This window comes from Drosophila rhopaloa, unplaced genomic scaffold (genome assembly GCF_018152115.1).
Source record: "Drosophila rhopaloa isolate 14029-0021.01 unplaced genomic scaffold, ASM1815211v1 contig_2, whole genome shotgun sequence".
NCBI classification, from domain to species: Eukaryota; Metazoa; Arthropoda; class Insecta; order Diptera; family Drosophilidae; genus Drosophila; species Drosophila rhopaloa.
The window spans coordinates 1,876,032-1,901,731 of record NW_025335083.1 but is presented as its reverse complement, the minus strand read 5'-3'; the positions used below and the strand labels follow the sequence as shown (position 1 = coordinate 1,901,731).

General features: G+C 37.5%; 1 protein-coding gene across 1 annotated transcript; it reads left to right on the top strand.

The window, feature by feature from the left end:
- The first annotated feature begins 142 nt into the window (after positions 1-142).
- Positions 143-23,205, top strand: LOC123037806. Its single transcript, XM_044460318.1, has 2 exons — positions 143-1,918; positions 23,149-23,205. Exons 1-2 carry the CDS (start codon positions 701-703, stop codon positions 23,203-23,205), a joined length of 1,275 nt encoding a protein of 424 aa, XP_044316253.1. The 5' UTR covers positions 143-700.
- The last annotated feature ends 2,495 nt before the right edge of the window (positions 23,206-25,700 follow it).

The following is a 25,700-nucleotide window of genomic DNA, read 5'->3' as shown; positions in this document are numbered from 1 at the left end:
AATGCCAATCTTCTAGCCTCTAAGTTTCCGAGATCTCAGCGTTCATACGGACAGACAGACAGACGGACTGAACAAGAATATATATACTTTATAGGGTCGGAAACGCTTCCTTCTACCTGTTACATACTTTTGCACGAATGCAATATACCCTTTTACTCTACGAGTAACGGGTATAATAACAAACATACTTTGAAAATAAATGTCGAAAGATATTGAAAGATCATTTAATGTTTTGGCAAAAGTATTTAAATACCAACGCAATGTCTTTTAATCATTACACTTAAAAAAAAAACAAGTTTATTTAAAAATAAAACAAAAAGAAAATTATTTAACAAATTTAAAAAACAAATAATGAGTTTCTTGATAAAAATAGTGCCGACATAAAGAAAAATTTTAAGAACAGAGTTTTTATTAGACAACGAATAGATTTTTAGATCGAAAAATCACTGAAATCAAACTACTTTCAGCATAAAATTTGTTTTTCTAATAAGTTTTATTCGACAAAAAACAATTAAATTTCCTTATAAAGATAATACGTCAACAAGTGTCAAAATAAAAAGCATTATAAATAATTGCGAATCGTCAGACAAAAGAAAATTCTTAAACTCAAACAAACGACAAAGAAAAGTGCACAATAAACGCGTGTGAGAAAAAACAATACAAAGAGCAAAGTAATTCCTGGGGTCCGCCGATTAAAACAATGATTTCTTCAAGGGGAAACCGAATGATCTTCAAAATGTATTGGCTAATTCTGATACTAATGCCCCTCACTTGGGCCAACACCAGTGATTTAAAGGAAGCCCCTGTAATGACCACAGTAGCTCCCACTTCAAGTCATCGAAATGCCCACCAGCAGCAAAGATTGCAGAGATTGCAGGAGGCACAGCAACTGGAGACCCATCAGCAACATCATCATCATCTGCGGCACGAGCAGCATTTGCGGTCCGAATTGGAGGGGAATCACCAGCCGCCAATCGGGGACTTTGAAATGGGTGGATCCAAGAAGCCCTTCGATCCACTGTTGCCCATGCAGCAGCACCACTTGCGTCATCACAATCGCCACCATCTGAGTTGGGAGCAGAGGGTGTTTCCCTCACTGCGACACCAGCAACACCGCTTGTCCCTAGGAACCAGCACTCCAAGAAATATCTTTACCTCGGAGGCACCCACAACCACTCATCACGGCTTGATCACAAATCATACTCGCTATTTCGACAGGGATGGCATCTTCCCCTCTTGGGCTGAACCTCGAACTACCAGAGGTCCCAATTGGCGACAGGAAGTGGATTCCAGTAGCTCCGATGGCGAAAGCGATGAGGACGAAGACGACGAGGACGACGATTATGAGTACGAAGATGACTCCGATTCTGATGGTGTGGATGAAGAACTAGCCCGACAAATGCCCAGATACTCTTTGTTCAACCAAAAACTACCCCACATTGACTTGAAAGAACAAGAGTACGATGCTGTTGATGGATCGGATGAATTGGATATAGTTTCGAATAATAATCATTATAGCAACAAACATCCCAGTGTGGCCAATCCACACGATAAGTCAGCTGGCAAACGCAATATATTTACTTGGCTGTTCAAACAAGATGTGGAAAAAGATGTAGTTAAAGCACCGCACACCACAACTACTACAACAACCACAACCTCGACCACAACAATGAAGCCCATAACACGCACTGAAAGGCCAAAACTACAATTAATAGATGCCAATCTTAAGAACAACGGTGGCGAAGAGGACTACTCGAACGAGGATTCGGATTCCGAGTCAGAAGAGGGATTCTCCAACGAACAGTGGAACAAAATCGAGCACGAACATCATCTGAAGCAGCAGAAACACCAGAAGGAACTATTGGCGATGCGTGAGAAGAGCTGGAATACCCCTCTCATAAGAAACATTGAGAATGAGGTGAGTACGGCATTGCGCCCATTGTTCTGAATCCACTGATAAGACTGTGGCATCCCGCCGATTTCATGATGTCATTAGCCATTGTTGTTGCGCTGACATTGCTCCATTATGTGGGATGGGTGGTGATAAGAGATTCTGTTTATGAACAACTACAACTAGTGACTGTGGCCACAAATGACCAACAGATTTTTGGTGCCAGCTTGTATTCTGGGTTTCGGTTTCGGTTTCACGTTTAATTTTCATTTGATGTTGGCGGTTAGTCACGTCGAGAATTCGTCAGTCAACAAGTGCACTGAAGAAAAAGACTTACGATAACTAAATAATGACAACGAATTTATGGTATTCAGTTTTTACGATGAAAGCTTTAATTTTGGGCCAGCTTGGTCTGGGTTTTACATCCAGTTAACTTAAGCGATTAGTTTTGCCCATGATAAGATCAAATTGACACCCTATTTTCTATTTTTGAAGGATGGAATAGAAATTTCTCACAGTACTTTAGCATTATTCACCTCGACAAAACGCACTGGCCATTGCTAATGCCGTTTGCATTTTGGCTTACAACAAAAACAGACATGCAGCTTTACTCTGTGTTTTGGTGTCCATGTCAAATATTTACACAATGTTGAAAAGGCCAGGGGGAATGGGTTGAAGATGTGGAGGGGGCAAGGACAGCAGCTGTCTTTTGCGAACTCGGCACTTTTTGGCTGACCATTCGCCATTCACCATTGCGGTTTGACTAATTGAAACCAGCAAGTACGACAACAAGAACACCTACACAAATCAACAAAATGCAACAACACTCAACAATATCAAATAATTTGTTGCATTTGATTTTCACTTTTTGGATGCGATTCCGTTGTGTTTGTTTTGAGTTGTTTGTTGACAAAGGTTCTACATTTTCCGGCCTCTCTTAATTGCATGTACATGCGTCTCTTTCAACCCCTGACCCTGAGGTATCTGGATTTCCACCCCCCTCTGACGCCCTCTTGCTGGTGTAATTACCGCAAAAAAGGACCAATTAAATTAGTACCAAAACAATTAATGTTCGTCGGTAGCGGCGGGTAAATTAAAAATACCCGGAAGAGTCTGCCTTAGTTTGTTTTTAGTGCTCCTTATTTATGTTTATCGTACCGCCTTTTTGACTTTACTGCATGTAAAATGAGTTTAGGTAAAATTGAGATAAAACTTCTCGTTAATATAATAATAATCAACCTTCGATGTCGTTAAATTAAATTATGGTGCAGCCTAAAGTGTTTCTTTAAATAAAAAATTTTTTATAGTGAGGAAGTATTTGTGTGCTGAATAAATTTGTGATATAAATTTGTTTTTATATCCAACAATTGAATTAAACCACATAATTTTCCAAGCAACTAAATATTATAAAATAAATCGTATAATATTAGGTAATAAAACATAACACCTAAATTATACGTTACACAAATAAATATTTGAATACATAATTACTTATAATCCTTATCCACTCCAGTTTATATTGGTATACCCTTGCAAGAGGTACTAACATTTTGGTAAAAAGATTGCAAAGCAGTAAAAGAGACATCTCCGATTCAATAAAGTAGATTCGATCTAGCCATGTCGATCATTCTGTCTGTTTTACAGCGATCTGCATGAAACATTCCCAATATATATATGTGTCAGATCGGGACGAATTGGAATATATCATATGGATCCCATCAAAATATTCTCAAAAATTATAATAAAGAAATTGAAATTTCGTAGTTTTTGTAACATATTATATTTGGATTTACTTCAAGATATGGGGAATTTTAGAATGAATTTGTGTAAACGCTGATGGGGTATATAAACTTCGGTTTGCCGTAGTTTCCATTCTTTATTGTTTCCGTATGAATTAATATTCTCAAATATTTTCGCAATTAATTCCATTTTAAATATTTGCCAGCTCAATCAAAATTAATTCCCATGAAAAATGTAATTTAAAACATAATTAAAAATTTAAATATGAATTAAGTGGGCACAAGCGATGACAATTGTGTGTGAAAATGTAAATGTGAAATGCACTCGAAATATTGTCAACAGCTAAATAAACACACGGCTAAAACAACGCGCTTAATAAGAGCAACAATAATTACCGAACCCAACAACAAAGTGCAGCTGCGTGTTGGGGTTGGGGTTGGGTAGGAGGGTGGACAGTGGGGTAGGCAGGTGAATTGGCGCTGAGCCATCAAAATAACAAGACGCCTTTCCCACCTGCTCTCCTCAGAACAAAACAATTAACACATGTCTGCGTATAACGACGGCTACTCCATGGCTTGGATGCTCCTCTTACTTCCAGCTTTCCCTCATCCGGATGTACTGCATCCTTCCCCAGTTCCTTTCTTTGAAACGCTCAAAGAGAGTCTGCATCCACACTTTTATATAAACCCTGAATATTCCTGCCGTGCTAAAATGCCATTGAGTCAAAGCAAATTACCAAAACTACCTTCCATTTAATTGGCAACGTTTCTACCTTATCATTCTCTTTATTTTGGTTTGGAAGTTTATTTAATATTTGGTCTGACTGTTCATTATTGAGCTCTTTGCTGAAATCATTTTGTCCGATTTTTATACCCTTGCAGAGGGTATTATAATTTTGGTCAAAAGTGTGCAACGCAGTGAAGGAGACATCTCCGACCCTATAAAGTATATATATTCTTGATCAGGATCACCTCCTGAGTTGATATAGCCATGTCCGTCTGTCCGTCTGTCCGTCTGTCCGTCTGTCCGTCTGTCTGTCCGTCTGTCTGTCCGTCTGTCTGTCCGTCTGTCTGTTTCTACGCGAACTAGTCTCTCAGTTTTAAAGATATCGAATTCAAACTTTGCACACACCCTTCTTTCCTTTGCACGCAGTATATAAGTCGGAACGGCCGGGATCGGCCGACTATATCCTATAGCTGCCATATAACTGATTGATCGGAAATGCCATAACTTTGGTGTTTGTCAAGTTAGGAAGTTGGGACTTTCTATGGATTTTATATTTGGCCAATCAATCCGACGTACCAAATTTCATAAGGATCGGCCGACTATATCTTATAGCTGCCATATAACTGATTGATCGGAAATGCCATAACTTTGGTGTTTGTCAAGTTAGAAAGTTGTGATTTTCTGTGGGTTTTATTTTTGCCCAATCAATCCGACATATCAAATTTCATAAGGATCGGCCGACTATATCCTATAGCCGCCATATAACTGATTGATCGGAAATGCCATAACTTGGGTGTTTGTAAAGTTAGAAAGTTGGGATTTCCTATGGGTTTTATTTTTGGCAAATTAATCCGACCTACCAAATTTCATATGGATCGGCCGACTATATCCTGTAGCTGCCATATAACTGAACGATTGGAAATGCCATAACTTTGGTGTTTTTAAAGTTAGGAAGGTGGGATTTTTTATGAGTATTAAGAATGCATCATATGAATAATTTTGGAGAATATATCTTGCAGAATATTCTGCAAGGGTATTTCAACTTCGGCTCCGCCCGAAGTTAGCTTTCCTTTCTTGTTAATTAACATTTCAGGTTACGTAAACAGTAAAAGAAATGGTATAAATGTTTGTAAGTTAAACAAGAAAGGAAAGCTAACTTCGGGCGGAGCCGAAGTTGAAATACCCTTGCAGAATATTCTGCAAATTATATTCTCCAAAATTATTCATATGATGCATTCTTAATACTCATAAAAAATCCCAACTTCCTAACTTTAACAAGAAAGGAAAGCTAACTTCGGGCGGAGCCGAAGTTGAAATACCCTTGCAGAATATTCTGCAAATTATATTCTCCACCTTCCTAACTTTAAAAACACCAAAGTTATTTCATTTCCGATCAATCAGTTATATGGCAGCTATAGGATATAGTCGGCCGATCCTTATGAAATTTAATATGTCGAATTGATTGGGCAAAATTAAAACCCATAGAAAATCCCAACTTCCTAACTTAACAAACACTAAAGTTATGGCATTTCCGATCAATCAGTTATATGGCAGCTATAAGATATAGTCGGCCGATCCTTATGAAATTTGGTAGGTCGGATTGATTGGCCAAATATAAAACCCATAGAAAATCCCAACTTTCTAACTTTACAAACACCAAAGTTATGGCATTTCCGATCAATCAGTTATATGGCAGCTATAGGATATAGTCGGCCGATCCTTATGAAATTTGGTAGGTCGGATTGATTGGCCAAAAATAAAATCCATAGAAAATCCCAATTTTCTAACTTTACAAACACTAAAGTTATGGCATTTCCGATCAATCAGTTATATGGCAGCTATAAGATATAGTCGGCCGATCCTTATGAAATTTGGTAGGTCGGATTAATTGGCCAAATATAATACCCATAGAGAGTCCCAACTTCCTAACTTAACAAACAGCAGAGTTATGGCATTTCCGATCAATCAGTTATATGGCAGCTATAGGATATATTAGGCCGATCCCGGCCGTTCCGACTTATATACTGCGTGCAAAGGAATAAAGGGTGTGGGCAAAGTTTCAATTCGATATCTTTAAAACTGAGAGACTAGTTCGCGTAGAAACAGACAGACGGACAGACAGACGGACAGACAGACGGACAGACAGACGGACAGACAGACGGACAGACAGACGGACAGACAGACGGACAGACAGACGGACAGACAGACGGACAGACAGACGGACATGGCTATATCAACTCAGGAGGTGATCCTGATCAAGAATATATATACTTTATAGGTCTCCTTCACAGCGTTGCACACTTTTGACCAAAATTATAATACCCTCTGCAAGGGTATAAAAATCGATATATACATATGTATGTAGATTTGAACAGTATACAAATGATTTGCACAGAAAAATTAAAGCTTTCTTTATATTGACAAGAAAGGAAGCAAACTTGGGCAAAAACTTCTTTTTTTGAAACAAAATATTTAATAGGCTTACGTACAAAATTACAATAAAACAAGAAAGGAAAGCTAACTTCGGGCGGAGCCGAAGTTGATATACCCTTGCAGAATACTCTGTAAATTATATTCTCCAAAATTATTCATATGATGCATTCTTAATACTCATAAAAAATCCCAACTTCCTAACTTTAAAAACACCAAAGTTATGACATTTCCAATCGTTCAGTTATATGTCAGCTATAGGATATAATCGGCCGATCCTTATGAAATTCGGCATGTCGGATTGATTAGCCAAATATAAAACCCATAGAAAATCCCAACATTCTAACTTTACAAACACCAAAGTTATGGCATTTCCGATCAATCAGTTATATGGCAGCTATAGGATATAGTCGGCCGATCCTTATGAAATTCGGCATGTCGGATTGATTAGCCAAATATAAAACCCATAGAAAATCCCAACATTCTAACTTAACAAACACCAAAGTTATGGCATTTCCGATCAATCAGTTATATGGAAGCTATAGGATATAGTCGGCCGATCCTTATGAAATTCGGCATGTCGGATTGATTAGCCAAATACAAAACCCATAGAAAATCCCATCTTCCTAACTTTACAAACACCAAAGTTATGGCATTTCCGATCGTTCAGTTATATGGCAGCTATAGGATATAGTCGGCCGATCCCGGCCGTTCCGACTTATATACTGCGTGCAAAGGAAAGAAGGGTGTGTGCAAAGTTTCAATTCGATATCTTTAAAACTGAGAGACTAGTTCGCGTAGAAACAGACAGACGGACAGACAGACGGACAGACAGACGGACAGACGGACAGACGGACAGACGGACAGACGGACAGACGGACAGACGGACAGACGGACAGACGGACAGACGGACATGGCTATATCAACTCAGGAGGTGATCCTGATCAAGAATATATATACTTTATAGGGTCGGAGATGTCTCCTTCACTGCGTTGCACACTTTTGACCAAAATTATAATACCCTCTGCAAGGGTATAACAAGAAAGGAAAGCTAACTTCGGGCGGAGCCGAAGTTGATATACCCTTGCAGAATACTCTGTATATTATATTCTCCAAAATTATTCATATGATGCATTCTTAATACTTATAAAATATCCCAACTTCCAAACTTTAAGAACACCAAAGTTATGGCATTTCCGATCGTTCAGTTATATGGCAGCTATAGGATATAGTCGGCCGATCCTTATGAAATTTGATAGGTCGGATTGATTGGCCAAAAATAAAAGCCATAGAAAATCCCAACTTCCTAACTTAACAAACACCAAAGTTATGGCATTTCCGATCAATCAGTTATATGGCAGCTATAGGATATAGTCGACCGATCCTTATGAAATTTGGTAGGTCGGATTGATTGACCAAATATAAAACCCATAGAAAATTCCAGCTTCCTAACTTTACAAACACCAAAGTTATGGCATATCCGATCAATCAGTTATATGGCAGCTATAGGATATAGTCGGCCGATCCTTATGAAATTTGGTAGGTCGGACTGATTGGCCAAATATAAAAGCCATAGAAAATCCCAGCTTCCTAACTTTACAAACACCAAAATTATGGCATTTCCGATCAATCAGTTATATGGCAGCTATAGGATATAGTCGGCCGATCCCGGCCGTTCCGACTTATATACTGCGTGCAAAGGAAAGAAGGGTGTGTGCAAAGTTTCAATTCGATATCTTTAAAACTGAGAGACTAGTTCGCGTAGAAACAGACAGACGGACAGACAGACGGACAGACGGACAGACGGACATGGCTATATCAACTCAGGAGGTGATCCTGATCAAGAATATATATACTTTATAGGGTCGGAGATGTCTCCTTCACTGCGTTGCACACTTTTGACCAAAATTATAATACCCTCTGCAAGGGTATAACAAGAAAGGAAAGCTAACTTCGGGCGGAGCCGAAGTTGATATACCCTTGCAGAATACTCTGTAAATTATATTCTCCAAAATTATTCATATGATGCATTCTTAATACTCATAAAAAATCCGAACTTCCTAACTTTAACAACAACAAAGTTATGGCATTTCCAATCGTTTAGTTATATGGCAGCTATAGAATATAGTCGGCCGATCCTTATGAACTTTGGTAGGTCGGATTGATTGGCCAAAAATAAAATCCATAGAAAATCCCAATTTTCTAACTTTACAAACACCAAAGTTATGGCATTTCCGATCAATCAGTTATATGGCAGCTATAGGATATAGTCGGCCGATCCTTATGAAATTTGGTAGGTCGGATTGATTGGCCAAAAATAAAATCCATAGAAAATCCCAATTTTCTAACTTTACAAACACCAAAGTTATGGCATTTCCGATCAATCAGTTATATGGCAGCTATAGGATATAGTCGGTCGATCCTTATGAAATTTGGTAGGTCGGATTGATTGGCCAAATATAAAACCCATAGAAAATCCCAACTTTCTAACTTTACAAACACCAAAGTTATGGCATTTCCGATCAATCAGTTATATGGCAGCTATAGGATATAGTCGGCCGATCCTTATGAAATTTGTTAGGTCGGATTGATTGGCCAAATATAAAACCCATAGAAAATCCCAACTTCCTAACTTTACAAACACGAAAGTTATGGCATTTCCGATCAATCAGTTATATGGCAGCTATAGGATATAGTCGGCCGATCCCGGCCGTTCCGACTTATATACTGCGTGCAAAGGAAAGAAGGGTGTGTGCAAAGTTTCAATCCGATAGCTTTAAAACTGAGAGACTAGTTTGCGTAGAAACAGACAGACGGACAGACGGACAGACGGACATGGCTATATCAACTCAGGAGGTGATCCTGATCAAGAATATATATACTTTATAGGGTCGGAGATGTCTCCTTCACTGCGTTGCACACTTTTAACCAAAATTATAATACCCTCTGCAAGGGTATAATAAATCCTTGAATAGAACAGGGATGCCTAAGTTAAAATACCCTTGTAGGTTTTTATACCCTTGCAGAGGGTATTATTATTTTGGTCAAAAGTGTGCAACGCAGTGAAGGAGACATCTCCGACCCTATAAAGTATATTTATTCTTGATCAGGATCACCTCCTGAGTTGATATAGCCATGTCCGTCTGTCCGTCTGTCCGTCTGTCTGTCCGTCTGTCTGTTTCTACGCGAACTAGTCTCTCAGTTTTAAAGATATCGAATTCAAACTTTGCACACACCCTTCTTTCCTTTGCACGCAGTATATAAGTCGGAACGGCCGGGATCGGCCGACTATATCCTATAGCTGCCATATAACTGATTAATCGGAAATGCCATAACCCTGCTGTTTGTTAAGTTAGGAAGTTGGGACTTTCTATGGGTTTTATATTTGGCCAATCAATACGACGTATATGCTATATAACTGATTGATCGGAAATGCCATAACTTTGGTGTTTGTAAAGTTAGAAAGTTGGGATTTTCTATGGGTTTTATATTTGGCCAATTAATCCGACCTACCAAATTTCATAAGGATCGGCCGACTATATCTTATAGCTGCCATATAACTGATTGATCGGAAATGCCATAACTTGGGTGTTTGTTAAGTTAGGAAGTTGGGACTTTCTATGGGTTTTATTTTTGCCCAATCAATCCGACATATCAAATTTCATAAGGATCGGCCGACTATATTCTATAGCTGCCGTATAACTGAACGATTGGAAATGCCATAACTTTGGTGTTTTTAAAGTTAAGAAGTTGGGATTTTTTATGAGTATTAAGAATGCATCATATGAACAATTTTGGAGAATATAATTTGAAGAATATTCTGCAAGGGTATTTAAACTTCGGCTCCGCCCGAAGTTAGCTTTCCTTTCTTGTTTTAAAATAAAATATTATACAAAACGACTATACTTCGTTTGTTATCCGTATATGTTTAAAAACAATAAATCTATGTAGACTTAAAATACTTTTTCCAGCGTGTCCCTGGCATCTTTGTAAAAATACCTGTTTCTTATAATTTTTAAAAAATAATATATCTCGGAGTATAAACGTAAATGTTTAAAAACTTCAAAGGTATCATTTTGTTTCACTTATTTTATTGATTGTTCGTGCCTAAACAACAGAAGACTTTTGTGAAAATTTAATCTAGATTGCTTTAAAATGGATTAGTATGCGTAGATACGGACGGTGATAGCCAATGTAATGCCTTCTGCATTGCAATATCTTGACTAAAATTATAATACCCTCTGCAAGGATATATATATATAGCCAAGGTTCTAATAATGCGGATAGAACGCTCTTACAAAAAACCAAAAGTAATTTTTGAAAAGACAAAAATATTTTTATATATTTGTTTCGTTTCTAATTTTTTGAGTGTAAAGAAACAAAGTCCATTAATTTTAGTTTGTTGAAAAATGTTTAGCATAAAATCCTTGTAATCCTTTAAACTAATTGCGGTTTATTCGAGTGAAAACTGAAAAGAGAGAAGAGAAGTTTAATTTTATTTTATTTCGTTCTTTAGTTTGCAATTTTCGCACTTCGGGTTTGTTCAAAGTGTTTGTGGGAAAATTCAATTTTAATTTTATTAATATATATTTTGTTTTTATTAATATATAAATTGTTTGCTGTGTTGTAAAAAAGACCTTTATAGATTTTCATTTCGATCTCTTTCATGAGGTCTTCTCTCTTTTCCCAAAACCAAGCGCACATTCCTTATTTGCCCAACATCCTCCCATTTTAAGTTTTTCATCTGCTATTTTTATACCCTTGCAGAGGGTAGTATAATTTCCTCAAAAGCTTGCAACGCAGTGAAGGAGACATTTCTGGCCCTATAAAGTATATTAGTATATATTCTTGATCAGCATCACCAGGAGAGTCGATCTAGCCATGTCCGTTCGTCTGTCTACTATGGAATTACGGTCTTAATTTAGTTAAAATCGGACATCTGTATCATATAAAATAAATTAAAAACGAGGACGGAAGCTAACTTCGGCAAGCCGAAGTTTTAATACCCTTGCAGACTTTGACGAAATTGCTAAAAGTGAAAAAGTAGCGAAAGGAATAAGGTATACATAAGTAAACTAGATTTGCATCGTTTCAAGTCAATTGCTTTTATACTGCAAAAATGTCATATACAAATAGACAAAAAGGGATACTTTCGCAGCCTTTAACAATTTTTCCTATCTCCTTTAAGATATAGACTTCCGAGCGGCAAGCGCTTTTACCCTAATCAAGATATGCGTAAATAAATAAGAATTGGAAAATTTTATGTTAGTAGCTTACACACTGCGCGAAATATTCTGATAATCATCAAATTTGGACCGATTTCACCCTATTGTTCCTATGGGAGCTATAGGATATAGACGTCCGATCGGCACGCGCTTTCACCTTGATCAATGTATGCATAAAACAAGAAAGGAAAGCTAACTTCGGGCGGAGCCGAAGTTGATATACCCTTGCAGAATACTCTGTAAATTATATTCTCCAAAATTATTCATATGATGCATTCTTAATACTCATAAAAAATCCCAACATCCTAAAACACCAAAGTTATAGCATTTCCAATCGTTCAGTTATATGGCAGCTATAAGATATAGTCGGCCGATCCTTATGAACTTTGGTAGGTCGGATTGATTGGCTAAAAATAAAACCCATAGAAAATCCCAACTTCCTAACTTTACAAACACCAAAGTTATGGCATTTCCGATCGTTCAGTTATATGGCAGCTATAAGATATAGTCGGCCGATTCTCATGAAATTCGGTAGGTCAGATTGATTGGCCAAAAATAAAACCTATAGAAAATCTCAACTTCCTAACTTTACAAACACCAAAGTTATGGCATTTCCGATCGTTCAGTTATATGACAGCTATAGGATATAGTCGTCCGATCCCGGCCGTTCCGACTTATATACTGCGTGCAAAGGAAAGAAGGGTGTGTGCAAAGTTTCAATTCGATATCTTTAAAACTGAGAGACTAGTTCGCGTAGAAACAGACAGACGGACAGACAGACGGACAGACAGACGGACAGACGGACAGACGGACAGACGGACATGGCTATATCAACTCAGGAGGTGATCCTGATCAAGAATATATATACTTTATAGGGTCGGAGATGTCTCCTTCACTGCGTTGCACACTTTTGACCAAAATTATAATACCCTCTGCAAGGGTATAAAAATAGGATTTGGAAAGATTCATGTCAATAGCTTGTATACTGCGTGAAATATCCTAAAAATCATTAAATTTTAACCGATTTTACCCTTTTGTTCCTACGGGAGCTATAGGATATAGACGTCCGATCGCCACGCGCTTTTACCCTGATCAAGGTATGCATAACAAGAAAGGAAAGCTAACTTCGGGCGGAGCCGAAGTTGAAATACCCTTGCAGAATATTCTGCAAATTATATTCTCCAAAATTATTCATATGATGCATTCTTAATTCTCATAAAAAATCCAACCTTCCTAACTTTAAAAACACCAAAGTTATGGCAATTTCAATCGTTCAGTTATATGGCAGCTACAGGATATAGTCGGCCGATCCATATGAAATTTGGTAGGTCGGATTAATTGGCCATAAATAAAACCCATAGGAAATCCCAACTTTCTAACTTTACAAACACCAAAGTTATTTCATTTCCGATCAATCAGTTATATGGCAGCTATAGGATATAGTCGGCCGATCCTTATGAAATTTAATATGTCGAATTGATTGGGCAAAAATAAAACCCATAGAAAATCCCAACTTTCTAACTTAACAAACACCAAAGTTATGGCATTTCCGATCAATCAGTTATATGGCAGCTATAAGATATAGTCGGCCGATCTTTATGAAATTTGGTAGGTCGGATTAATTGGCCAAATATAAAACCCATAGAAAATCCCAACTTCCAAACTTTACAAACACCAAAGTTATGACATTTCCGATCAATCAGTTATATAGCAGCTATAGGATATAGTCGGCCGATCCTTATGAAGTTTGGTACGTCGGATTGACTGGCCAAATATAAAACCCATAGAAAGTCCCAACTTCCTAACTTAACAAACAGCAGAGTTATGGCATTTCCGATCAATCAGTTATATGGCAGCTATAGGATATAGTCGGCCGATCCCGGCCGTTCCGACTTATATACTGCGTGCAAAGGAAAGAAGGGTGTGTGCAAAGTTTGAATTCGATATCTTTAAAACTGAGAGACTAGTTCGCGTAGAAACAGACAGACGGACAGACGGACGGACAGACAGACGGACAGACGGACAGACAGACGGACAGACGGACATGGCTATATCAACTCAGGAGGTGATCTTGATCAAGAATATATATACTTTATAGGGTCGAAAATGTCTCCTTCACTGCGTTGCACACTTTTGACCAAAATTATAATACCCTTTGCAAGGGTATAAAAAAATACGATTTGTAAAGATTAATGTCAATAGCTTTTACACTGCGCGAAATATCATAAATTCTTGCAAGATATATCCAATTGTTCCTATGGGAGCTATAGGATATAGACGTCCGATCGGGGCGATTTTCAAACTTGATCTGCGTACACATGTTTTAGGACGATTGTGAAAGTTTCAGATCGCTAGCTTTTAAACTGAGCTCGCAAACGGTATTGAAACAGACGGACAGACGGACAGACGGACAGACGGACGGACGGACAGACGGACAGACGGACATGGCTATATCGACTCCCCTATTGATCCTGATCAAGAATATATATACTTTATAGGGTCGGAAACGTCTCCTTCACTGCGTTACAAACTGCTGACCAAAATTATAATACCCTCTGCAAGGGTATAAAAATAAATATAAAATTAATAAATAAATAAAATTGGACAACAATATCAGATAGCTGCCATAGAAACGATGTCAAAATGCAACGCAAAATCGACATAGATTCGTTGTTTTTAGTAACATGATGTTTGTATCCTTTCTTGTTTCAGTTGTTTTTTAAACTATTTGTCATTTTTGTGGATGTGTTTCCCATATTGCCAGCTTGTTTTTCTTCCTGTTACTGCGCTTCCGTCCATCGCCTTAGCATTTTTTTGCACTTACCAGATCTTCAGAGAGAAGACCCCACAGTTGGCTAAGCCTTTGTGTGTCGAAATGTCAGAAGCGGTTAAGGAATGACAACTGAAACCACACACGCGCAGTGAGAGTTCATCGTTTACCACCCGCCGATGTGGAAGAAGGTTGTCGCTGCGGTTGCAACGACCTTGAAGCTCGAAAGCAGCGGGAGCTATCGTGGCACATTAAGTGGTAACAATTCTGGAGACTCGTTGATATAATGCGAGATGGGCATTTGTAAACTATTTACCAAAGGTATCTACTATCTAATATTTCTATTTTTATCAGCATTAAAGCTAAGGGAAACAATATTAAAGTTGATGTTGCCTCCAAATTTAACAAAACTTTTCAAAAATTACTGTATGCTATCGGGTAAGGAAATTAAACCTCTTTGACTGTAAAATAAATTGGTTCACAAAATCGACTTTCAATATATTGCTTCTTCTATTATGCCTTTTTATTTTTTCTGTTTGGGATGCTGCTGCTTAAAATAATGGTTTTTTCAGCATTTGTTGATTGTTTTTCCTTCAGTAATTACTCGGTCAGATGTATCAGAAGTTTCTTAGTTTTGTTTTGTTATTTCTCCTTGCTGTTCCTGTTGATGACATTTTTATACCCTTGCAGAGGGTATTATAATTTTGGTCAAAAGTGTGCAACGCAGTGAAGGAGACATCTCCGACCCTATAAAGTATATATATTCTTGATCAGGATCACCTCCTGAGTTGATATAGCCATGTCCGTCTGTCCGTCTGTCCGTCTGTCCGTCTGTCCGTCTGTCTGTCCGTCTGTCCGTCTGTCCGTCTGTCTGTTTCTACGCAAACTAGTCTCTCAGTTTTAAAGCTATCGAATTGAAACTTTGCACACACCCTTCTTTCCTTTGCACGCAGTATATAAGTCGGAACGGCCGGGATCGGCCGACTATATCCTATAGCTGCCATATAACTGAACGATCGGAAATGCCATAACTTTGGTGTTTTTAAAGTTAGGAAGTTGGGATTTTCTATGGCTTTTACATTTGGCCAATCAATTTGACGTACCAAATTTTATAAGGATCGGCCGACTATATAGTATAGCTGCCATATAACTGAACGATCGGAAATGCCACAACTTTGGTGTTTGTAAAGTTAGGAAGTTGGGATTTTCTATGTGTTTTGTATTTGGCCATTCAATTTGACGTACCAAATTTTATAAAGATCGGCCGACTATATCCTATAGCTTCCATATAACTGATTGATCGGAAATGCCATAACTTTGGTGTTTGTAAAGTTAGGAAGTTGGGATTTTCTATGGGTTTTATTTTTGGCCAATCAATCCGACCTACCAAACTTCATAAGGATCGACCGACTATATCCTATAGCTGCCATATAACTGATTGATCGGAAATGCCATAACTTTGGTGTTTTTAAAGTTACGAAGTTGGGATTTTTTATGAGTATTAAGAATGCATCATATGAATAATTTTGGAAAATATAATTTACAGAGTATTCTGCAAGGGTATATCAACTTCGGCTCCGCCCGAAGTTAGCTTTCCTTTCTTGTTCAGCTAATTTTCACTCACATTTCATAAATTTTCCTTTTGGCCTGTTATTGGCAGTGCAATTTATTTCCACCTCTCTCCTATTTGAGATGTTTTATATTTTTCCTCTTTTTGCTGCTGCTGTTTTTGCTCATGCCAGGGGCATTCATTAGTTGCTTTCGTTACCCGAGGTACTGTGAGTATATCATTTGGAAGGAATTTTTGCTTTTCCCATAGAAAAATACTTGCCTTCCCCACTCTCGGTCATTGAAGTCTCATTTATTCGCCGCTGCCTTCTTTGGACATTTTCCGTTGCACAACTTGTCCTTATTGTCTGGAGTTGGTTGGCGTTCTGTTTCTTCTTTGGTTTTTGGCAGACTTTTTGGGACGGCTGGGGTCTAGGATTGTTTCCTTCTCCCCATAATTTATAGCAGCTTCTAATATAAATTTTATGAAATTATTATCCCACTCTCTTTGGAAAACAAAAAAGCAATATAAATTCTCGCAACTAATTGGCAATGGTGCTTTTGTCTTTGTTTATGTGGACTTGGAAGTTTCAATGACTTTATTAGGCTGTACAGATTACATATGTGCAGGGCCTTCCTTTCTTCTCACTCCCTATGTTTTTTTCGTTTAAATGTTTCCCTTGTGCCACACATGCTGCGCTGGAGATTCTTAGAATGCCGCGAAGTATGTAAGCGGCTTCGTCACTTTATACATAAATCATACGGCACACAGTTACAGCACACTTCAAATGAACAGTATTCGCGTAAGAAAACAAATAAAAATTGTTCATAATTTTATTAGTATTATTATAATGATACATATGTATAAAAGAAATTCAGAACCATTTTGATTTATTATTTAAATAAAAGCCAGTTTTTTTTACCCTAAAATCTGTACACATCGTTTTTTACTTCTTTAATATTTTTTTAAAGACTTAAATTATTTTCCTATAACTTTTGTCTCTATTAAAATTCCGTTCGACTTAATATATTATTAATAATATATATATATTTTTTTGAAAGAGTTAGACTGCTATTATTCGTTCCACAACTGTAATTATACATAAAGAATAGGGGCAGAAGGGCAATTTAGGGAGTGACGAAAGCAGTTTGTTAGTTAATCTGACAGAAAACGGTTTGTCAGTGGCAGAGCGATTTGTATCTTTGTATCTGTTGCATGCGTTTGCAGTTTGCCTTTGTTGGTTCCAGCAACGCAACTCTCTGATTCTGTCTCTTTCTCCTTGTATCTCCCCATCTCTCTCTCTCTCTGTCAGTGCGCTTTTTAGTAACTAACCGAAGACACATGTGGTGAGATGCCGACTTTGTGATTGATTTTGATGATGAGCCCGACGAGGAATTCATTGTAATTCATTGAAATGCAAGGCTGATCCGCCGTGTCAACCCATGACTTGTTTTGGGGTCAAGGTGGTTGGATTCGCTTGGTGCGTTTACAGTTAGAACTCTATTACGATCCGCGATCACGTTTGGCATGATTTAAGCTGCGAGCAAAGGCATAAATAAATAAATATTTTATTACGTGACGAAGAATTCTCGAATGTTCTCGGGCGAATGGAGGGGAGCGGTGCTTTTAGTTTATGGTTAATGCCAATGCCTGCTGCATTTGCCATATAACTTTATAAGGCTGACCCAAATTGAAGTGTCAGAAATAGACTTTATTGAAGTGGGAGATTGGGAGACTTTCGGTGAACTCAAGAAATATATTATAAAATCTATAAAAATGGTGTTTGTAATTTTCAACTACCTTAACATAAAATCAAAAGAACTATATTCATGAAAATCTCAAGTGACGGACTTTAAATCACATGATGTACACTTAACAAGCAAGAAGGCACGAAATGATTTATTAATTTAGATCGTGTTCAATAAATATATACCACGAAATAAACAATGATTAATGTTTGAATTTAATTAATTTCGTTTAGATATTACAATTCACTTCATCTGATAATCGCTCTTATAAATCTTAATGAAAATGTATTAAAAATATTCCGCGTTCCAATATAATAAAACATGTTGTAAAAAAATAATGCTAAGAGATTCAATGCCTGTACTCTCATTTTTTATTTTCATAAACCTGATTAACAAATAATAATTTAGTATTGTCATCCAGCTTACAGTTTTGTAAATCATTCCAGGTGTCATGGCCACTCCTTCGATTCATATACTTGATGTCTTTTTTTATTTTTCAGCAACATTTCGAAATCAACGTTTAACTTTGTGTAATTCTTTTATTCATATTTGATTTATATTTGTTACCCTACTGCCAGTAACTCCTTTAAATCAAACAACAACTGGTAATCCAATAGTCACATATAACCCCGCCCAAATGCGAACTTAGGTTTTAATTCACGCAACAACTGCAAGTGACAAAATAAAAAACGTCTGGAAATATCACTCTTGTCAAAACAGTCGAGTTGACGATAAATCATGACCAGCAAACGAAAATATTTTTGTTGACATGTTTGTTGCAAGTCCATTGCGAAATGCTTGCCCTACAATTTCCGCCTCCATGGAGCAACTCATTTTCCCCTTTTCTACAAAAAAAAAAGCCGCAAAAGACAAATTGAATGTCGTGTTAGCCGATTCATGAAAAGAGGTTTAAGAGAGAAAAGAGTCACGGTCATGCCTGTTATTCAAAGCCTCATACAAATAAAGCAAAAACTGTAACTAAACTGAACTATTGAACTGAGAAAAGAAAACTAAAACACACACAGAAATATCAGCCCAAAAAACTTATTCGAAAATGCAGTCGACCTTCATTGAACTGGATATTTCAATCATGCTACCAAAAAAAATTGACTTGCAATATTAATAAAATTTGTTAATCGGTAAATTAGAAAGATAGTTTTTCTAAAAACATAACATAAACCCATATTTAATTATAGTTATACAAAATACTATTGAAAATATGTGATTATAATGATATGATTATAATGTACATAACAAATAATCTTTTAAAAAATAAATAAATAAATTTAAAATACCTAAAAAAATGTTTAATCAAAACTGTAAGCCATGTTATTGTGTATCAATAGATTTTGTCACCTTTAGAAGTTTTACTGTCTTTTGTAAATATATAAACGTATCTGAAACCCATTTGTGCATTCTATTTCGTCAAGCAAAGGCTTATAAATCAAAAAAAAAAAAAATCAAAGATGACTCTAAAAAGGAAATAAAGTTGGGTTTTTGATGTTTTGGAACCTCCTCGCAGTCACCTGCTGTGCTGTATTGTACCACCTGTACCTGCCGTAAATAGTTCATGTGCTCGATGTAATCTCTCCCACGCACACACACTCGCAAACTGAGCCAGAAAAGGTCAAAGGCAAATGTCTTCATTCAAAGTATATATTGATGTTGATGCATTGGCCGGCTGGTCATTAAAAATTTAACATAAATCTTTTGAGTCAGTCATGCCACTCTGGGGTCCCTTCATCCGTGTGAGGGTGTGTGTTAGTATCTGTGTGCGGCTGGGCCTGGTATATGTTTGTTATGTGTGTCAAAAATTCGCTTCAAATTGCAAACCCATTACACACATGTATAAAGTATAAGAGCCGCGATTACAGAGCCAAGGCAACAGAAAAACTCCGGCCAACGAGAACACACCCACCAAAAGGTGCTTAAGGTGTGTGTGTGTGTATCACTGACAAGTGTCACCATCGTTGAATGCACAGTGGTATGGATCAAAAAAATTTTAATTCTTACTATTTTTATCTAATAAGTAAGAAAGTAATTAGAATGTTTTCTATTTCAAATCGATTGAAATGCACTTGACAAAAAGATTTTAAATATAAAAACCTGGGATCATATTTTAGATTAATATTATAATAGCCTAACCATTTTGTTCTTGTTGGATGGTTAGGGTATATAAATGATCTGCTTCAGTACAGTGCCAAAATTCAGTTAAGCTGTCTCTTTAAATTGATGACAAATTTGTACAGTGACTAATATCCGAGTATTGTATTCAAGCGCATTCGAGACCACTGTTAATCTCGACTTTTGCTATTACAAAAGTTGTCTGTGTGCCAGCGAGTGGCACATAAAAAACAAAAGTTCCCAAAAGAAACCCAAAAAATTGACATGCACTTTTTGACAGCTAAATCAATAAGCATAATTTTTGGCCATGTCAAGAGTGGAATCCACTGCACTCAGAGTCGCTTATTGAATATGGCATATTAAATAATGCGGCTCTAAATTCATAATGGGCGGTCTCTCTTTCTGGCATTTGGCGGGTTGACAAAAATCTGCATTTGAATGCAATTTAATTAATGTCCGCGGTTAACAATGATAATGATTATAACTTAATTTCTGGTTGATTTCGGAATTTGATAGATCGGTGTTGGAATCACAACTTGTGGCTGGACATTAAACCTTTGTGTGCGCTTGACACCACGTAAATCTTTTTTGCAGGCGCAACACAATTTATGACATTCGAATTGTTGAAAGACAGGGAAGACGGCAAATTGAATGCCAATGCCAGGCCAGCAACAATAAATCTAAATTGATTCGATTGGCATTTTGAAAAGCCCAGTAGCAGACCCCTGATGTCCCCTATATGATTCATTTTTTCTCTCTTTTCGTCTTCGTTAAATGTTAGAAATTTCCAATGTCTCCAGTTGCACTCTGTTTGCATTATGCATGAGAAACGAGATTCGGTGTCGGTTTCTTCAGTTTCTTCAGCTTGTTTGCTTGACATGCGGACAGTGCTTTAGTGCGTTTCATCAATATTTCATTTTCAGCATTTATAAACGATTTCCTTTTATTACACAATTTTATTTCCATTTTATTGGACTCCGATTGGGAACAAAGCACTCGTGAAGTCTTCAAACGAGACTCACGAACATTAACTTCGCACTCAAAAGGTGTTTTATATATGTACCAGGGCTTATAGTCGCCTTTCCAGACGGGCGGGGCTTTAACTGACAAACACTTTAACACTTTCGCTTTCAATAAAAAAACCCAAAAAACTCGATTTGTTGCGGGACTCAAAGAGGCTTTAGAGCTTTACAATACCGTAAAACAGAACATTTGAGTATTTTTAAACAGCTATCCCATGCTAATCCCATTTGAATTTATTGCCTTTGATTTAATTTTAAGTTTCCAAAAATTTATGTCTGGCGAAGAAGGCAAATCAACGGAACAAAGTCAAGGTTATCATGGGGTCTAAAAATAATTAAACGCATATTGAGTGGGCAGTGAATTTAGATTGAGGTGTATATTGTGCAAGATAAGAAATATAATAAAGAGATGTTTGTTTTAGTGATTCATAAATTATGTTGCGTAACTACTAAAATGTTTGAATATATATTTTTGTATTTAAGTATTTTGTAAAAATGTAATATATTTAGTTTTTTCATAAATAACAAGTGTTTGAATGTTAAGAAAATCTTTATAAATTACAAGCTTGTTAAAGAATTAATTTGGGACCTTTTCTTAGTTATTTGAGTACCGCAACCCAAAGTATGGTCTTCAATGTGAGGACACGCAGTGGACTGCTAGAACTGCTGTCCATGAATTAATGTGTCTTTCATCAGTCATTTAAGCTACCCAATTTGCATACTGCATCCGTATCTAACCAGCTACCTTCGCTGGCCATCCTCATCACATCTCCCTCCTTCCATCGACCATCCCACCGGTGGTGCTCTGCACCTGCTGCTCAACGGAGTGCGCTTCACCGACCGCAAATCGCAGATAGCTGGAACATTGAGCCAAGCCCCTCGAGGTCAGCTCATAAACTAAACGCTATCAAAAAGCCAAATGCCTGCTGACTGTCTTGGTTAATCACTTCATCAACGTCCAAATCGCCAGCAAATCAACCAGAAATGGGTGCTGTGCAGCGGGAGGCGGGTAAATGGATTCTAGAGTCGATGGCAAACAAATCTCGGAGTCATCAAAATCATTTTTTCCATACTCTAACAGAGGGTTCTTCAGGCTGGTGAAGTGTTTTCTTCAATTCAAAAGATAAATATGAGTGTGTTTGGCTTTAATTTTTATTTAACTTGCAAATTATGTGGATTTCAAAGAGTTTTTTTGCAAAGACATGCAATAAAGAAGTTTCTGAAAACTATTGTGTATTTTGTATGTCTAACAGGGTATTTAAATCTCCAAATTCGAGGCGAGTTTTTTCCTTCTTTTTGTGATCGGTCGTGGTTTTCGTGTCCACCGCGGGCAAGTTGCAACTGCCTGGCAGTCTGCACTCCGTGGTCTCTGGTCGCAAGTCCGTAGTGTCGGTCTTGGTCTTCGTCTTCTAGTTAAAATCCCTGCTCTACGTGGCTCGAGTGTGCTTCGCGGTTGCCAGACAGACGGCGGTTGGCAACTAATAATTGCCGAGGGCCGGGGAAAATAGCAGAGGGCGGGGGTCGACTGGCAGGCGAATTTGCACAAAGTTGCAAATCATTTGACAGGCGGTGGCTGGTACAAGATTTTCGGTCTGGCTCCGCTTTTGTGGGCTTTGCATTCCGCTCGGGCGTTTGTTTGCTTTGCGCAAATCTTTGGCTGCCGTTGCCACTTTGATGATGTCATATGCAAATAAAAAATAGATAAAGAAAAGCCACAGACAGATGCCAAATTTTCGTAGCTAATCTCGGCCGGGGCATGGAAATGACAAAGGTGATGCTAATGGTGATGGATAGGGCTGTTGATTATGTCTCCCTCGATCGGAATGCTGTTGCGATTTGTTTGTTTGCTCCACCGAGTGTTTGTCGGTGATTTATGCCAAATATTTGACTAATTCTTATCGCATTTTTTGCATCTCTTTGCAGGTGAGTTCTGGCAGTGACATTTTCGAGATTGATTTTGGGGAATGCCCAATGATTTGATGGTGGATATGGTAAGCCAAAGAACCATTCAAATTTCCAGATAGTTATCGGATTGCTTCCTAATTTGGCAAGCATTCAACCGAATTGAGGCAATATATCTAAGAATTAAACTCGGTCAGCTCAGACAATAAAATATGTATTATTTTAGTACTCATTTTGTCTATAAAATTAAAATAATAGCTATTTTTGCTGTTCTCCATTAGAATTTAATATAAGAAATATTATTTTAAGTAAATGTTTTTCCTTATCCTTTGCTATTAATAGATTGAATATTCTGAGAATATTTGGCTGAAATCTTTTCTTTTTTTTTGCTAAATTTCCCTAAATTTTCGCATTAAATGTATGGGCTGCACTTTAATGGATCCAAGTCCTACATCCTTGATCTCGGTGAATGCTTGCATTGTAATCAACTTGAGTTCTGCACCATTGCCATTTGCCATGCGAACAGGCAGCGAAGCGAGCTACGCAATTTGTAACTTGTTAAGAAGCGGACAAGGGGAAAATTCATTCCGAGCTAGTCCCCCACCCCATTTCCCGCCCTGTCCACCTGTTTGCCCCTCCAGCTGAGTGGACATATGCCTAACGACCCATTAGTCACGTCAAATCAGCAACACGAACTGCCGCAAGTGCGAAAACAAAGGAGAGACAGCGCCCGGGAGAAACCAATAAAAGCAGGAGGAACTGGGCAATAGTAACGAAAACAATAAAGGCAAAGTGATCGTGACCAATTGTTGGCTTTTGGTCACTTGACCAACAATCAACATCCACAGCAGCAGCAACAGCAGCAGCAACAGCAACAGCAACAGCAGCAGCAACAGCAGCAGCAACAACAACAGCAACAGCAAGCGACGTGCGACATCGTTTGGATATCTGCAAATATTTGCCCATGTTGACGAACTTGCGGACATTTTCGCCCTTCCTCGCTCGCCCACTTAACCCTATACTGGCCATCGTTCATTTCAGACCCTTTTGTGGCGGGTGGCAAAGGGAAGAACCAATGTACATATACTTTCTATCAAGTGACCGCAAATTCTGCCAACACTATGCGACTGACCAGAAATTTGACCAGACCAGAAATATCCGTACGGTTTTCCGGTTTTCGCTCTCCGCCTCTCCACACTCGAAAAAAATGCTTCTAGGTAAAGGTTTTGATTTATTATCATTATCCTGTAGTTTAGCAATATTTTGGTTGATTGCCACATTAATCAGGGCATTGTTTAATTTCTTAATCAAACTTCACCCATTTGATTTTAAGGCTTATGCTTCCAAAATTTGATTATTCTGTAAATAGAAACTAGTTAATTTTTATTCCTCGACTGTTTCAGGAACATTATCTAAATTGATATAATTAGGAATTACAGGGGTATATGCATTTAGTTTCTTCCACATTTATAAGGAATTTATCACCTTTATTTTACAGAGTACTTACTGGCCACCTCGTTGACTTCTGTCAGTGTTCAGGCATCTTCAATTAAACATATATATTGTAATAGGACGTGACTTTAGGTCGTACTTTAGGTGATTCTGGTTTATTGGGCGGTTCTTCATTGACATCTGTGACGTTAAAAGTATTCAATTTATTTGCCATTAATTTGACAATTGAATTTGCGAATTAACACCAGTTTGGCGAGCGTTTTATTGCATTTTTTGCGAACACAGCTTTAGGACACATGTGGCACATGCAAATGAACACATTTCCCATTTCCGCGTCGCAGAAAAATAAACCACGGACGAAATTGGAGAACAGGACAAGCGAAATCCATTTAGAGCGTGCAAACAGACAACGCAGCCAAAAACTGGGAAAACTCCGAACTGCCATCCCTTTCCTGATTCCGGGACCTATCCCAATGCAGAAAAGCGTGTGCAGTGTGCAGAAAAGCGAATTTCAGGCCACAACCAGCCAAAAAAAATTGGGGGTGAGATTTTCTAGGTGGAAAATTCGTTCTTTTTTTTCGTAGAATTTTCACTCTCAAACTCTTAGAAATTCAGAATCGCTGCTTTCTCACGTAGTGTGCGTTATTAGACTGCTTAAACTTGTTTAGATATTTTTTCATTTTTTCATTCCTCGTTCAGAAGTGTTTCTTTCTGATATCATAAGTTTTGGTTTTAACTACTGTTAAAGTTCCCCAAAACAATGACCAGAATTGTCCCTATATGACATTTTTGGATTACATTTTTGTAAATAAAAAATAAATGGAACAAGAACAACAGATCAAATTTTTAAAACTATTTTTACACTTTCACCGATATTTCCAATTGATTTTCTTAAAGTCTTAGTATGCAAGTCTTAGTATACTAATACCTTTCGACCGGTTTATCGTAATATCTAATTTTTAAAATCACATGTCTATATTATATCCATAAAAATGTATTTGAATGTCGACCTAGCTTCATTGTTTCTAAACATTTGCGCACACAATTCGAAGATTATTCGTTTTATAGGAAACCAAATTTTTTTAAAAGCTGCAAGGGTATATAAAGTTTAGCTGGCCGAA

What these genes read in the sequence shown, in the direction of transcription:
- LOC123037806 (XM_044460318.1), top strand. Translation starts at nt 701, where the DNA reads ATGATTTCTTCAAGGGGAAACCGAATGATCTTCAAAATGTATTGGCTA. An exon ending in TAAGAAACATTGAGAATGAG is followed by an intron (nt 1,919 to 23,148) that starts GTGAGTACGGCA and finishes ATCTCTTTGCAG; the next exon opens with GTGAGTTCTGGCAGTGACAT.